Genomic DNA, 17,134 nt, shown 5'->3' on the forward strand with positions numbered 1-17,134 from the left:
TGCCCAGAACTGGAATTAAAGGAATATCTCGACTCTGTGTTTTTCGGCTTATTGCATACCGGGCAGAAGAACCCTGATTTTTGGGACAATAGGAGGACAGAGAGGATAAAACAGCTGGAAAAGATAACGAGAGTAATGCGAAAGTAAGTTCGGGTAGTGCTGACTAGATGTGCTGTGGAAAATGCAGTTCAATACGTGGGAGAGAAAAGGCTTTGGATAGATATTTAGCTACCAGGCTGATTGTAATTAAAACCTATACCTGTATCTTTTTTATTTATTTGGGGATTCTAAAAACCGGGCGGAAAAGAATAAATAAAAATAATAATAATAATAATAATAATAATAATAATAAAAATGTTTACTGCCAGAGGCAGGTGAAGAATCTCTTTGCATGTTTATACTCTTTTGGCTCCCGGTGCCGCGGAGCGGCGCTCGGCTGAGGGGTGCCGAGGTTTCGGGGTGCGGGGATGCCGGAGTGCAGATGTTTGGGGGTGCCGGGGTGTCCCCGTCCCTACCGGGGGAAGGGCTGGTGGGGCGGCAGCGGGACGGTGTGCGGGGAGCGGGACCGGGACCGGGCCGGAGGGGCGGGTTTGTGCCCGGCTGCGCGTCCCTCTCCCCACACGCACCCCCCACCCCACGGAGCGCGTCGGCTGCGGGCATCAGCGGCGCTGCCGCCGGGGCGTCCGTGGCTCATCGACCTCCCACCCCCCCCTCTCCGGGCTCCACTGGCAGCCGGACCTGCCCGCCTCGACCCTCGGTCCCGGGCAGCGCGGCGGGACACGGCGCTGCCCCGCCCCGCCCGGGGGAGCCGCCCCCCGCCCCGCCGAGGGACCGGGATGGGGCGGCGGGACGGCCCCGGGGGCGGGGGAGCCGTGGGCTGTCCCGGCCGGGCAGGCAGCGGCAGCAGGGGGGGGTTCGAGGCTGCCGGGCGAGGCGAGGGGGGGTGTGCCCCGGGGCGGGCGGTCTGGGAGTGTAGGGGAGGGGGGCGAGCTGCTGGGACGCCCAGGAGGAAGTTTTTGAGCCAGACACCCTGCCAAAAAAAAAAAAAAAAAAAAAAAAAAAAAAAGAAAACCAGCGAGGAGGGCCACCTGCAGAAGTGTGCAGGGCTGGCACGCTTTTACCGGGGGTCGTTCTGCGCCAGGGCTGACCTCCAGCCCGTCGCATCTGCCGCCGCCACCGGTGCAGCACCGGGAACAGCCCGCTCCGGCAATAAGCACCCGGCAGCCGCGGCCGGTTTCCCAATTTCGGTCACGCAACGTGCAGCCCCCCCCCCCCGCACTCCTGCCTGCACCCGCTCGGACCGTCGCCGTGCGGAAGAGCTGGAGCCCGGAGAGCAGCCGGGCCGCCCGGCGGCGGGGACCGCTTCTCTGGGTGAAGGCGCTAGTGGGCATAAAGTTTCGGGTTTTTCCGAGTGGGTTATGACCTGAGACTTTCGCGGTACGCTGTGCGGATACAGAAGATACAGTAGTGCCAAGTTGGTGGTTTCGTGACTCTGATGTTCAGCACATTTTGAAATATCAAGTTGAAAACTACCATCATTTTTCAAGTTGCTTTTGAACCATTATGAGTAGGTGGTTCTTATGAATTAACGGACCAGCATCAACTGCTGATTGTTAAATTTCTTGTGTGGTAGGGTTGGTTTTTTTTTTCCTTCTTCCTTTTATTTTTCCTTTTATTTTTCCCCGTGTGTTAGCTTGGTTATTTTTGCAAAGTAGTTGCAAGACTAGTTTCAGCACCCTGACTGTAAGGGATCTCTCCTTTCTGCGGGGAGAAAATGATTCATTTCCTTGCCAAATGTAGGTCTGGGCCTCTCTCTTAAGTACTTTTTGTTTAAGTGAAAGAATGATTGGAGTAAGATAAAGAAGTGCTCAGTTCTTGACCTAAAATGTAAATGGACTTCTGAGTGAAAACCCCCATGCCTCTTCCACCAGACTTCTTTTGAAGTGCATGACAGGTCCTGAAACATGAAACACAGAGGAAAATGTTGATCTTTGTTTTAAAGGTGACCTCGGTAGGTTTGAATAAGTCCACTTGTGCTGTCAAAATGTTATTGTAACAGTATAATGGATTTCAAAGTGGTTTAGCTGATTTATAACCTTCATTTTGCCTTTTGTAAAAATAGAACCGAGCTATTTTTAGCGTTTCTCTTATCCATGCTAGATCAGGACGAGGAGTCTGTGTAAACAGATGAAAGTGGTTGCTTTGTTCTGCTCGGTATTGTGGGATTGTGTGTCGTTCTGAAAAGTTAGCAGCTGGATTCACCCGCCCCTGGATTAATTTTATTCATTGGGCTCCAGTCCCTGCTGCGAACATTGCTGGCAACACTGTGCAAGCTGTTAATCCTGGTCCTTAGGGAACTGGTGTTTAAAACAACTCTGGAAGACAACTGTGGATGAAAAAGAAAATGAATTTGGTGGCAGGAGCATGCTGTTGGAGCATGCTACACTGTATGGGGTTGCCTGGCCTATTTTTCTCTCTGTGCTGCGATGAGATGTAGTGCAGTGTTAGGACAGCCTGAGCACTTCGTCTTTGCCTATAAGTAAAGCAAACAGGTGGGTTCGTACACACAGCGTGCTGCCTGACAGGCTGGGATCAGCCCTAGCCTTTGTATTCATTATGTGAGCAGCAAACTATTTCATTCTGTCCATCTCTGTAATCAAACGTAAGTTTGCTGATGAAATGTAAACTCCACAATATTTTGTTGCCATAGTAATAAAAATAACAAAGTATATTTCCTCTGAAATACACCTTTTAATGGAGAAAATAGCCATATGATCTGAGAGTCTTGCTACCCGTTTTCTTAGATGGATGTGTGTAACAGGATCAGGGATAAAGAATGTTTGCACCACAGCAGCGGGTATGCAAACATTTAAAAATGTTTTTTGTTATGAATCCTCTCCATAATTCGCTGTCTGGCATTACCTACAGCAGGTCATAGCGAGTGGTTGATAGAAGATGTGCTCCTATGGCTTGGGATATTAGTTTTATGCCTCTATGCTGTTCTGATCTAGGTCAGCTGTGGAATCGAAGCTTGTGGGTTTAGTTCTCGTGGATGTTTAAGACTGAGATTAAGAGGGAAAGAAAAAATAAACTTTTGCTTTGAATAGCCAGGAAAATATGAATCGGTTCATGCAAGGAAATGGAATAATTTCTGTAGCAATGAAAGCTGATTTGGGTCCTACCATTTTCAGAATACCCCAGACCAAGATTTTAGGCTCCAGTGGGTGTGTTTGCTAAGGAAATCGATAAAAACCGTAAGAGTGAACCTTGTCTTTGGGGTGATTATTTCTCATGGTACCTTTTTTCTAGATACAACAGTGTTTGTGCACCACCTAGTCTCCCTCTTCACAGCTGGCTGAAAAAAGAGATTGCAAACTTGTTTTTTTAAGAAAGACTTTATAATGGGAGCACCATTTACTCCTTAATATTCAGCACCTATTTGAATGCCCATGTCCACTACAGAAAACATGCGTGCCTAACTTTTTTTTGTCCTATGCAAACCTGCTCACACAAATAGGTCACATTGAGCAGGCCGTATGTGAATAGGTCACGTTGACTTACGCAGGTCAAGTTAGGCATGTCTGCTTATTTTTTCCCAATTTGCTTGTAAACTATTGTTGGATTGCTCAAGGAATGCTTTTTAAGGAAAACACTAAATCAAGACACTGTGTGGCTGTGTAAATGTCGACATTTTAAGCACAGAAAAAGAAAAAGAAGAAAAAAAAAAGACAAAAACATACAGTGCAGCTGATATTGGATGTAGGTCTTATATTGGTGGGGAAAAGAGAAGCCATCCCATGGGCACATAGCCTGGGGTACAGTCTGTGCCCCACTCTACCAATTGCATTTTCCTTAGGCTTCTCACTGTAACTCTGCCCCAACAACACTTCTAAAAGCTGTTATGCTGAGCCGTAAGTCTATACACAAAATTTTCCAATGCACCTGAAAACCTGTGTGTGGGGAAATGGGAGGCCTCAGTGTGCAAGACGTGGCGCAGACCCACATGTATGGTAATAGTATTCACAAATCCAGAAAAAGTCTCAAGAAGCTGGTCATACAGCAATATCTTAGCTGAAGATCTTGCAAGAGTTAAGTGTTGCCCTACTTGATTCAGGGCTTTTCTTTTCCCTTTCTCTCTGTGTATCAGTATTTCTATGTGTGCATGTATGTGCGTGTATAGACATGCAGACATTTGAAGAAAGGAGTATAAAAATTGGATGAGTTCTTTATCTTTCACAGAATATACATGGGGAATTATTTAGATCAGCAGGAATGGACTATGCAGCTCTTCACTTTTTTTTTTTATTGTGGTCTGAATCTTACAGTAAAAATGTTCTCACTTTCCAAATTGCTTGAACCCCCAAGCACTGGTGCTGCCCATGCCAGCAGAAGAGGCAGTACCGAACGAGGGCAGCAGTGGCTGTGCTGGGTCGTTGCACCGTATGTGGGACATGCTCCAGCTCGGGGTGGGATGGAGAGGGAAGGCTCTGCTCCCACCCAGACCAAGTAGGTTTGTTATATATCTGGATATATTACATTCTCTAGGACAGATTTTGAAGTCCTTCCCAAGAGCTGAATTCCTGTGTTCAATTAAAGAACACCTGCTGTAATTAATAATTAACAGCATAACATTGCTGCTGTTTATGAGTTACGAAAGTGAAGGAAGAAGAGGCACAGTGGATAATTTGTATCGTTTGTACTGTAGTCTCTGTGCCAAAAAGGGCAGTTTGGGTCAGGTGATGTGAAACCTCATACAAGCACAGTCCTTTGAACACTGTTAGAGGCAGAGTTTCACACTATCAAAGCGCTGGAGGGGGTGAATCCGTCCCGCACTTTGGGCACCATTGAAGTATTTACATCGAGTCAGAATAGTTATGGATTTTTTTTTTCTTGGTGGGTGTCAGAAGTTTGGTAAAGCGAAGGCGAGTAGAACCCAGGAAGGCTTTTCCCCAGTCCGTTTGAGAGCAGTGCCACTGAAGCTGTGTGCTTAGCTTACAGAACACATTTCAAATTATTCTTTTTTTTTTTTTTTTTTATTTTGAACTCACTGAGAACTAGGACGTGGCAATATTGCTGTGGAGGGACACCAGCAAATAGATAAATGGGTAAATGGGTCAGGAACCTGCTAGTGGATGGCTCTTGCCTGTTAGCCAGAACTCACCTAGGTTTAGTAAGAGGGTGGGCGAAGGACTGCATGGTGTTTCAGAGATGTGTGGTGAAAGAAGAACCTAAACCATTTGAGGCACATATCGCCTTTAAAGAGCGTGATTTCAATTTTTGTTACGGTGTGCTGCGGGAGACACAAGGGTTTGAAAAAGCCAAGTCAGACGAGTGGCCAAGAAGGGTGTAGAGGGAGTCAGCAGTGTAGGGCTGACCTACACCAGCATTTTCCTGCTCCCTGGACAGCGGTGAAGGTATGCCCGGTGCAGGGTATGCACGAGAAGTGTGCGTGAGAGGAGATGAAGGGAATATCAGGCACGAAGAAGAATGAATTAGTGTGGTAAGTGTGAAAAATGGAAGAGGAATTACATATGGTGGCAGAGGGAAGGTGAAGATACTCAAATCCCAGGAGAGCTAAAGTGTCAGACTGTGGATTTTATCAGTGCTCCCTAGTCAGAGCTGCGAGCTAGCAGGCGTTTGGCGCTGTAGTGGGGCCATAGCTTGAGAAGGGTGGGAACTGGATGCCTGAGAAAGTATGTTTGCCTAGAAGGGCTCAAAAGGAAGGCAGAGAGAACTGAGTTGTGGACAAAGTTTTATTAGAAATCGTGATCTCTGAATACTTTTGTTTGTTCAGTACTGACTACGTCATATCGATGAGGATATACTAGCAATCTAGCCTGAGTAAAGACAAAGACAGAAGGAATGAAGAAAGTCTCTTAGAGAACCTTGATGTGGTGTGGTTCACGGACCACAGTATAAAGCATCTTGGGACAGCAGAGGCATATAAAGAGCTCCTTCTTTTTGAATGTGCTCATACTGAAAGAGTGACTGAATAAATTTAATAACCTTCAACAGATTTACAGTCAGAGATATTGCATCCTGTAGGATGGAATTAGTTTCTGGTGCAAAATACCAGCACAGGACCACATGGCTACAGTGGAAAACGGTTTGGTTTGTATTCCCGAAGTGGTTTAAAAGGTTTATTTTGAAGGGGTTATCGAGCTGTCTTTGGCATGAAAACCTCTGTCTCAATTGAAATTAGTGACAATCCTATTTATGTCTGCGTCTTCAACTTGTACCCGTCTCTGCCTCCGTATGGGAGTAGGTTGGTGTTAATTCTCTGCTACGTGTCAAACATGTGGAGTGTCCAGGGTATGTGTGTTTAGTAATAGCTGGCATAGCTGAGCCAGGCACTTTTGTTTCCAAAATTCATGTGGTTGGAGAGATGCTAACAACTCACTGCAACAAGCAGGAGTGCCTGTAACAGCGTGCCTTTGGTTGGAGCCTGGACAGTATTATTAGGATTTGGAGTAGATGTGTCATAGATGTCAGGTGCCACGTTTGGAGTCACAGTTACGTACCGTTTGATTTACTCAATTGCATTGCTTAGTTAGCATGGGCTAGTGTGATTTTTAAGCCTAGCTAGATGTAAGATAGAAGTTACTTTGGTGTTTCCATCCGCCATTCTGCCCTCCACACTCTCTAAACCCTGGCTGCATTTCAAATAAGAAAGTACTCTTCTGTTCCTGTGTTTTCAGGATACTTCAGGGTTTATTGTGGACATAGGGAAACAGCAAGAAACATTTTGCTTTTTAGCTGAGATTAAGTAGATATCAATTGGTAAGATTAATTATCATTAACTGTTTAAAATACTCAGGCAATGGGCAACATCAGTAACCTTAGAGCTGTGTGACAACAGCTATGTATCATTATATTTAATTATTAATCGTATTTAATTCTACTACTGGTTATGTTACTAGAAGATCTATTTCTTTTTGCCTAACTCCTACAGGTGTGGGACAATTTTCTGGAAATACTACTTAATTATTCAAAGTGTGGCAAAGATCACCAGGCGCCTGTGTTGCATCTTTTCAGCTAGTAGCAAGGAGAGAGCTGGTTCTACAGAGCAGTGCAGTTAATAAAGGAGAAGGGAGACAGATTTGCAGAAAAGCATCTCAAAGGTTAATGACAGTAATGGAGCACTTTAAAGCTTGACAACTAAAATAAAGAGAATGTAATGTAGAGGAATTAGAAGACAACATGTGAACAGGATACATGAGCAATCAGCTCAAAAAAATATGTCCTTTGCAAATAATGGTGGTCATATACCTTTGCTCCAGTGCTGGGATATTTTTAGAGATAACTGAGGAGTCTGGCTGCAGTGAAAGACAGCTTTCCAGGGGCAGGTACCCCCTGCCTCTTGGTGCTGTCTGTGCACCCCCATAAACCACCCTGTCTGCTCTGTTCTGCTGCGGCAAGACACTTTTGTTATTCCAGAGCTAGTGCGGGTATTTCTGTGCACTTGTAGCCCTGAGCTGCGTAGTTTTAGCCCTGTTTGCCACCTGTGTGCTGATCAATAGCTGCAAACATCTTGCTTACGCTCTCTGCTGCTCCTAGAGAGGGGTCTTGTTCACCTATCCAATGCATTGTGGTAGACTTGTTTTGGTATCATTACAGGTTCTGCTCCCTACACCTTGTTTCATGGACAATAAATACAGGGCTGTGGGAAGCAAGGAGAGGAGTTATGTGGAGGGATAGTTTGATATATGGTGTACTCAATTCATGCTGAGATCAATACTCTGAGGTACTTCACTGGAAACTGAAGGCTCTGTTTTTACTATAGAAAGAAACTCTGCAAACCTGCCAGAGCAGGCAGCATCCTCCCAATTAAGCGCAGGCCAGGCCAACCACAAAATCATGCTTTCTCTCACCTCCACATTGATTCTTGGACCACCTTAAGCAGTAGATTTTACATAAATTACTATTTTTCATAGTCCAAAGACTGACAAACTGGAGCCGATACCTGTGGTAAGTTGTACCTTAGGGAAAGGGCAAATGCACCATTACAGCCCAGCCCTCCTGCTTACAAGGCTGGTGGATAATTTGGTAAATCAGACTTCGTCTCAGGTTGTGTTCTCTAGCCCAACTGAAACTAATAAATGCCAGAAGCAAGACAAGAATTTGAGATACTTGGGGGTGGTTTGCTTGTTTTTGTGGGAGTTTTAGTGTAAATCTCCTGCCTTGTGCTTGTGCAGAAATCCTTCCAAATGGAAACTGAATATTGTCTTCAGGTAGGGTTGCAGTTTACAGCCTGCTGTGGGAGGTGTGAACTTCCACACCCTCCAGTGGTAGAAGTGGAAAGGCTGCTGCAATAAATGGGTTTGGTGGTAATCCTAAATCTTCTACAATCATCAAAAATCAGTCTTTTTCTCTATACAGAAACCAAACACATGTGGTCCTGACCTAGCTCTTGGGGTCATAGCTGTATCACTATACCTCAATTACTGTTTCTTCTACCCTTAACGCAAAATAAGCAACAGGACAGAAATGCTAAGTGTGGCAGCACAGTACTAAGTGGTATTTACTCCTAATCCCTTTTGTCATTACCTGTATTTAAACTGTCTTTAAAGAAATGCCTTATTCAAAAACATGGTATGGCTGTTTCTGGGGGCGGCACCCCTCCTGTTCTCCTCATAGCACTAGCCCAGCAATCAATCCCGAGTGGTGCACGGTCATGGAAAGAAGTGTTCTGTTGTTGAGCACTATTTTTCAGGTGTTCTTCATCACTGAGAAAGACGTAACAAGCTGGTGGGAAGTGTAATTAAATCTTTCACCAGCATAATCCAGGGTATTTTTGTTAAAAGCCAAAACAGAAACAAAGGGGAAGAGGTTCTGGTTGTCTTACATGATTTCCGTGTAGAACATTTCACTGAAATGATCCCATACGTAGAAATTGGTGCTGTGAACAATCTTACATGCCCTGCATCCACACCACCACCGTTGTGAAAAGCTGGTCACAGGGCCAGGCTCCTTCAGAAACTGCCCTGGTAGTGGTGAGAACACTTTTTTTTTTTAAAAGGATGGATAATTTACTGCTGTAAAAATCAGTGTCAGCAGGTATGAGTATATTTTAATATAATCTTCTGGAGGAAGAAACGGTGGTAGTAAGACTGTTCCTCAAATCTCCACGGTGCAGCATTATTAAGCTCATTCAGCAGAGGTAATACATTCCTTTTGGTAAAATACAGTGAACGGTCACGATTGCAAATGTGAGACCTTGCCTCCCTCCCATCCCCGCTGGCACCTCCACTCACCCCAGCACAAGCTTTGTTCAAAGATCAGGGGGAGACTGACCCCCGTGCTGTCGTAAACCAAAGGGTAGTTGTTTTTTCAATTCGTCACGTTACAGGTATCACATTTCTGACTGGTTCCTGCATTTGCCTCTTCCATCAGCTGGTAGTGTAACGAATTTGCTATGTTATTCAGGAGCTGAATATTCTGCCTTAGCAGCAGCAGCAGCTTTCCAGGCCATTCAGCTCAAGAGGAGCTGCTTAAGGTCTTTAATAGTGATTGTCCTCGACTTCTTATCTGCTTTTGATAATAATGAACTTTATTAATTAGGATGATAATAGATTGTATTCATTGGACAAGTACTGGGTTGGTTCTTTGCGGAATTAAAGACTAGCCCTGATCCCGCAAACATCTAACTATGGGCCTAACTTCATGCCTGTGAGTAGCTCCACTGAACTCATTTAAGTGTTTGCAAGCAGCTAGTTACCATGTTCTCAGTGTCCCATAGGCTAAATTCCCTCTCCCGCTGTTTTACTACATAGAGGAAAACTGATTTTGTGTGTGTGTGTGTGTGTTCAGAAAAGTAAATCTGTTTTCTCATATTCGGCAATAACAAGTCATCTGGTCGTTACCAACTGCAGCTGACAAAGAAGACGTAATATATTAGAATAGTGTTTTTAATAACTAGAAATTTTGTTAGGCATCATGGAAGGAAAGTACCTCATGTATCAGAGTGACAGATGAGCACCCTGTATATCTAGTTGTTGTTAGAAATAACTGTTTATAAAATTAAAGTTTCCTTCCAATCCTTAAAAAGAAAGTACAGAAAAATGCAAAGCCAAAAAATAAAATCTGTTAAAAATAAAAGTAATTTTCTTAATTTAAAAATAAATACAATTTATTAATTATATTTTAAAATTAATGTAATTAAAATAAATTTTAATAGAATTAATTAAAATTAAATTGATATTACCTTATTTTCAAATTATATTTAGTTTTACTCCAGAGTCCCATTTTTAAACCTTCTTACATCTAGTTTTCAGTGTAATTTAAAAAACCAATCTCTTACACAGTTTGGTGACTGTTACAGCTGCAGTTTTTATGTAGTTTATGCTTTCACATAAAACCTGTGAAGCTGTCCTGGTTTCATCTGGGATAGAGTTAATTTTCTTCCCAGTAGCTGGTACAGTGCTGTGTTTTGGATTTAGGATGAGAGTAATGTTGGTAACACACGGGTGTTTTAGTTGTTGCTAAGCAGTGTTTACACTAAGTCAAGGACTTTTCAGCTTCTCACACTGCCCTGCCAGCGGAGCCCGGGGGTGTGCAAGCAGCTGGGAGGGGATACGGCCAGGACGGCTGACCCCAACTGACCAAAGGGGTATTCCAGACCGTGTGAGATCATGCCCAGTATATAAACTGGGGGGAGCTGGCAGGGAGGAGCAGGTCGCTGCTCAGGGACTGGCTGAGCATCTCAGCAGGTGGTGAGCAATTGCATTGGGCATCGCTTGTCTTTCATGTGGTTTATTTTGCTCTCTTTTTATTATCTTCCTTTTCATTACAACTATTATTACTACTGTGTTTTATTTCAATCATTAAACTGTTCTGATCTCAACCCATGAGTTTTACTTGGTTTTGATTCTCCTCCCCATCCCACCATGGTGGGGGGAGAGGAGTAAGTGAGTGGCTGCATGGTGTTTAGTTTCCAGCTGGGGTTAAATGACAACAAAAGTAAATTTGTTTTGATTTTTAGAACAGAACACTAACTTGTTATGTTTGCTGCTGTGGAGAGCTTGTCTTTTCTGCTCCTGCCGTAGCATTTTGCTGGGGATATATGGAACTAATGCAGTGTGGCCACTTGGTTTTCTGGCTGCCATTCCACTGAGTTTCCACATTTTAATAACTCAAGATTTGCCCTACAAAAGCTGAAATATCAAAGTTCTTTTTAAATATAAATATGCAAAGTCCATAGCAGTGATTCCTTCTCACACTAGCAATAGCCCAGCCCTATAACAAAAACTAAAAGACTGTTGATATGATTGTAGATAAAAGATAATTTGAAAAGTGCTTCTGAGATGACTAAATCAGAGCAATTTCCTTGCTGGAGGTTAAAAAACCCCATCATTTTGATAAATGGGAACTGGGTAATGATGACATGGAAGTGATGGGGAAACAGAGCTGCTATTACAATACATGTTAACGTGACCATTTTCCTGAAAGAAAAAGCGAGGGATTTTGCTAACTGGCCATGTATAATTGCCTATTTTGAGATTCCATCACTGAGTATATATCTGGCTTGGATATGTTCTTGTGAGATGACATCCAAAAGACACTGATAGCCCAGACTGTCCATGAAATCACATCATCATGTGTCTGTTTTAGAAGAATTTGTTTCCAGTGATTGTGAACGTCCATTTCTACTGTAGATGGGTTTGGTGCCTGGCAGTGAAAGAGGAGGTGGTGTTTGCACCCTGACCTGACGTCAGTCTCGTTGTGCCCCCAAAGTCTACACAGAGTCAGTTCATCCACATGAATGAACTGTTCAGTGTATATTTTATTTGAAATGATACGGCTGTAAAGAACAAAAAAGATAAAAGTACATTTTAAAGATTAATTTTGGTAGCTTGTTTCTTAATAGAACTGTTTTATTTGTGTCTTCAGGGTGTTGATCTGAAAGCATGTCAGGAAGCTTTGGATGACTGCTGTCCCCACTGAGAAGATGGTCAGCTGGAACTGCAAGAGGATGAGGACAAAGACATAAATCAAGTAAATGATGGAAAAAATGAAAGAAGGGAAAACTGTGAAGAGGAAGTGAGGGAGGTTATAGGTCTTATTGCTGAAAGAAAGAGTAGTGAAAGAAACAAAGTGAATGGTTTTGAAAGGAATATTCCTCTCTTCATTTGAAGTGTCCTTTGCAAGGGCAGGAAAGCAGCAGTGACTTCAGATGTTACTTTGTGAATGATGCCCTTGTACGTCTTCTTGAAAATAGCCCTCCCCAACCTGTATCATTTATGGAGTTGAAATGTTTTGAAGTTTACAGAAAACACTTGCAACTAACCATTTTTCAATTTGGTTTTATTTTCTCCATTGTGAAGGTGTTGTGTTTGTGGGTAAGGATTTTTTTTTTTTGGCATACAAACACTTGAGACGTGGATGCTAAGTTATACTGCTTTCACCATGTACACAAAGCTTCATGCTCAGCTGTAGAACTACATTTGGGAAACTGGATTGTTCAGATCTTTACGTGTATTGTAACCAGAAGGCAGAGAAATAATCTTAATGATATGAAACCAAAACTGGTGCACTTTGGGTTTTGTCCTCTCTGAGAGCTACAATGAAAAGAGAATTCAATCTTCTTGAGATCTTGTGAGAGCTGAGAACATCGGACCCAGGTTTCTTGCCAGCCCCTCTGTTCACCACTGCCCTGGCAGCTGAGCTTTGAAAAAATACTTGATTTTTGCCACAATGGTGGGTAGGTGCAGCCTCAGAGAGGAGGAGGAAAGCCCAGTTCTGCTGTTGTGGGGCAGAGCAGGGTGCTCTTGCTGTGGAGTTACTCTGCTCGTTCCAGCAACATGACAGCTCCCATCAGGATGAAGACTTGATGGCAGGGTCAGCAGCAGTGTTTCACAGAGCTGTGCTCTGTTTCCTCCCAGACTTTGATTTTTACCTCCTTTTATGTAAAATAACTGTGCTTTACAAAGCACTGCTGTTTCTTCCATCACAGAGCAACCGCAACCATACAGATTGCCTTCTCAGAGGGCTGTTTACAGCTTCTGTCATCGCAGCTGGAAAACAGGATAGAGGTAAGTGTGAAAACACATGTATTGCTAATAGACCAGGATACAGTCAGTGACTATTGCATAATGACTTACTCTGTTTTGTCTAATTAAAAAAAAACAACACTGAATGTATCAGCAAATCAATGCAGCAAAACTTACCTGAAGGCGTTAAAGCATCAGTCATTGGCTTTATTTGAAAAGCATTCATGAGTAATTTGTCTGGGATTTGAAAACTGCAAAGTCCTTTCTTCTCTGTTACGTGGTGTTCAAAGTTGGATGGAGCTACTGGACAACTTAATTCCACTAATAATTCCCTTTCTGAAACATAATGCCAATTCGTATTTATACAGCAGCTCTCAGTGTGTTTCTCTAGAGCAACAATTATCACCCTCAAGAACAGACCCATCTTAGCGGCAAAACCGTTTTGGTTTCTTTTTCTTTTATCTTCTGGGCTCCTGATACTACTGTTTACTTTCTGCGCGCTCATCTTCGCAAAAAAAAAAAACCCTCAGTTGTCTTAATTGGAGTCTCCCTCCTCTCCCACAGCTCACAGCTGCAATCATTAACCATGGAGCTACTCCCTACATTTTTTGCAATACTCCAAGGGCATCTTTCTTACATACACTTCCCGTTGCAGGAGCCTTACAGGGTCATTAGTGTTTTCCATGTATCTTCATGTTATCTCTGGAACACCTAGTTTTGAGGTTCTCTAGGTTGGATAGTGCCTCCCAGCTCATAAATTAGCTTTCTCCCCTGTTCAGCTTTGGTAGCAGACTCCACGCTAACTAGGTTCAGAAGTTCATCCATTTAGTTTTCTCTGTCTTTCTCATAATTTGAAAGGAATTTACCTGTAACCTTTATGTAGCCATAACAATACACAGGTGCATATTTTATTTAAGTCTATTAATGCACTGCCATCTTGTGACAACCTAACTGTTGAAAATAGATTGCTTCTTTTTCCCAGGTACCAAGTCTTTACAACGTGGGACATTTTTTAATAGTTAACTTGCTAAGAATATTTCTTTTCAAGGGCTAATTGAAAATACCAGCTCTGTCTCTCAGACTACTAGTACAAGGTAACTCCCTAGGAGAAATAAGGCAAGACTTTCTTGTTACCTGAGCTCCCAGTAAGCATAGCAGAGAACTTAAAAGATGTTCTGGTCTTTATGGCACGTCATCCCTTCTCTGTGGAAGCTGCTTTTTACTGTTTGTTCAATGAACCGCAGTCAGAAAAGTCCTTTCCTGCACCACAACAGGGATGCTCAACTATGGAGGAATCATATTATACGGTTCCTACTTGATGTATTTACAGTCTTGAGTTTTTTGTATCCATGTATTTTGTAATTACTTCACTTGTCAGCAAGTGCCCTGACATAACCTTACACAGTGGCTTTGTACTTTAGGACCCAGCAAGTATAACCCAGGCCCACAAAAGGTGGGCCTTAATGCTACTGCAGCACTCATTTATCGTCTGAACTTCTGGGCTGAGGTATCATACAGCAGCTTTATTATTTTAGAGAAAAACTGAGTAGTAATTTAAAGTCAAATGACATCCACAGAAGGTGCGATCTGGGAGGGGATGTTTCCTATGTGCTGATTAGTTAAGGAGCTGAGGTAAATCTGAACACAATAGACCTCAGTTAGGAAGGAGCTAAGCCAAATGCGGCAGCAGCTCACACAGCCCCAAAAGCTTTATAAACCATGAAAGAAAAGCGGTGAGAATGTGCCAGCACGACCTTAATGTTCCTGCCCTCCTCCCCTCTTTTCTTACGCCATTGTTCTCACAGGTTAAGTCCTGCCAAGTGAGCTATTTAACCTCTTTACAAGGTTAATTTAACAGTTTAGCACCTTGAACCAGCTCACCCTGGAATCAGACAATCATCAAACCCACTACCAGGGAACCGGCAAGACCACCCCTCCTCGAAGGACCTTTTCTTAGACCAGATCAGATGAGCACATAGGCTGTAGTTTGATGTACACTTAGCAAGGATCCCATTTCCACCTCTCAACACTCATCAGTCCCACACTGTCCTTCGCAAGTCCTCCTCCTCCCATCCCTTCAGTCACTTTTCTTCTGCACCCCTCCTGCTTCCTCTTGCCATATGCCAATGCAGGTTATGCTGTGTACGAAAGAGAACCAGTATCCAGGATAGCTAGAAGAAGAATTTAACATATAACATTTGACTTTAATAGATTCAAATAGTGGAATATTAAAAAAATAAATTGATCAAGACTGTGTAGGTGAGGAACATAGAGGCATTCACTTTATAAAAGATACCATTCCCCACGCCCCAATCATCTTTTAAGCGAGTTTACTGGAAGATATACAAGTAGTTACTTCTAATAGAGGCTGAAACCCATCATCCTCACATCGCAATGTAAATTTTGACCCAGACTTTTTTGCCAGTTTCAGGCCTCATGATGCCATGCTACTAAGAGCAGACTACCCCACTCAATCAAATTCAGAAACAAAGACACGCAAAAAGGAGGCAGGATTCTTTTCCTCAGTTAACCTCTAATACCACAAATCAGGAATCACTACCTCAGGTCAAATTTGACAGAGCTGTTTTCAGCTGCTGATGTTCGAAGCCTGACAGCCCATGATGATAATTTTGATGAAATTAAACACACGTGTTTGGCAGAAGGCTTTGATCCTGTAGAAGTTTCTCATCTCTTTGAAGAATGTGGATCAGATTCGGGACTGGCTTTGAATTAATTTCACAGCACCACCTCTTACTGAGCCTGCCATGAAGGTGCTGTTGGGCACAGCAGTGATGTTCAATCTTTTTCTTCACATGGCTTAGGAGCTGTTGACAGCCATAGCCAAGAACACAGTAAATATGGCCATGTGGAATATCCAGGTGATGCAGAGTGTTCTAAAGCAGCCACACTTCAGTAGTTTCCTCATAACCACACTTACAACCACCTGCCAAGTCAAGCAGCATCCACTCCAGAGCATCAGCAGATGTGGATGGAGAAACCAAACGAAGTAAAGGATAGGTGCCATAATTTTATCGATACAAACCTTAGTAGAGATGAATGCTGCGTAAAACCTCTGAGAATGCTATTTTCAGTAGATGAAACTGTGAGCATGCTCATCAACTCTTTCATGAGTCGCCATGCTAGCAGGGAACCACCTGATAGATACTTGGGTATCACTTCAATGTGACATCAAAGAGGAAAAAATAAAGTTGCTGCCCAAAGTTGTCATAAATATAAACTGAAGGCAATTCTTAACTTGGAAGAAGACGTACGTAATCTTCAAACACAAAAGCGCCTTAAAAAGGAGCATCCCCAGCATAGCAGATAAATCAGCTGGATGAAACAGAAATTAAGCAACTTTTACCATGACATTTTCAGGAGGGATGACCAGGGTAGACCTGTTAACCCACGCCAACTTGTCATTCATTGCAGTAGCAATGGCAGTGTCTTCATAATACCCAAACACTTGGTCAAATCGGAACAGAAAGATGTAATGAAAAAAAGCAGAAACAAAAATAAGATGGCAGAAGATCACATTGGTTTTATTTTTCCTGAAAGAATGGCAAGGGTATTTGCATGAAGACTGGAGGCCTGTCATTACAATCAAACATTTGAGGAGGAAATCTGCATGTTCGAGGGTCTGGCAAACCCAGCCAATTGTGATCTGTTAGAAAGTCTACCAGCTGAAGCTTCTGAATGTGAAAATCTCTTTAGTTTTAATTAGAATTAGAGGAACCAGGTCATCAGTGTCAGTGTAGTTACATAGACCTATGTAAAACTATGAATTTAGTTTCCAGTGGGGGGAAAAAAAGCAACTTAAGATCAAAGTTACACATGGACTAAAAATGTGGTTTAGCCTTGAGTACTTGATTCTTCACACACAAAGTGACCTTATTTTATTATTCTTTTTTAGCACTGAAAAAAAATTGTAGCTCATGTTCACCTTAAATTCACTGTGGATTTATGTTTTCTTAAGAGATACTCTCTGCTTTTCCTAGTTTTCCTTTGAGGACAGAGGCCCAGGAGGCCATTACATTTTTCCTCACTACTGTCACCATCATAGCTTCAAGAAAACACGACGTACCAATTAATTTTACAACTCACATGGTCAATCTGCAAATAGATTCTGAAAAATTAGTAGCTGA

At 42.9% G+C, this 17,134-nt stretch overlaps 1 protein-coding gene across 1 annotated transcript; it reads left to right on the forward strand.

Moving 5' to 3' along the window:
* Positions 1 to 467: 467 nt before the first annotated feature.
* NFE2L3 (NFE2 like bZIP transcription factor 3) lies at positions 468 to 16,569 on the forward strand. The gene is given in 10 exon segments (XM_086468184.1): positions 468 to 588; positions 1,142 to 1,383; positions 4,366 to 4,506; positions 11,890 to 11,994; positions 12,953 to 12,981; positions 12,983 to 13,031; positions 14,795 to 14,799; positions 15,319 to 15,481; positions 15,483 to 15,544; positions 15,546 to 16,569. Coding segments are annotated over 10 exon segments (1,941 nt in total).
* The last annotated feature ends 565 nt before the right edge of the window (positions 16,570 to 17,134 follow it).

This window comes from Leptosomus discolor, chromosome 7, assembly GCF_034619465.1.
Source record: "Leptosomus discolor isolate bLepDis1 chromosome 7, bLepDis1.hap2, whole genome shotgun sequence".
In the NCBI taxonomy this organism is placed as follows: domain Eukaryota; kingdom Metazoa; phylum Chordata; class Aves; order Leptosomiformes; family Leptosomidae; genus Leptosomus; species Leptosomus discolor.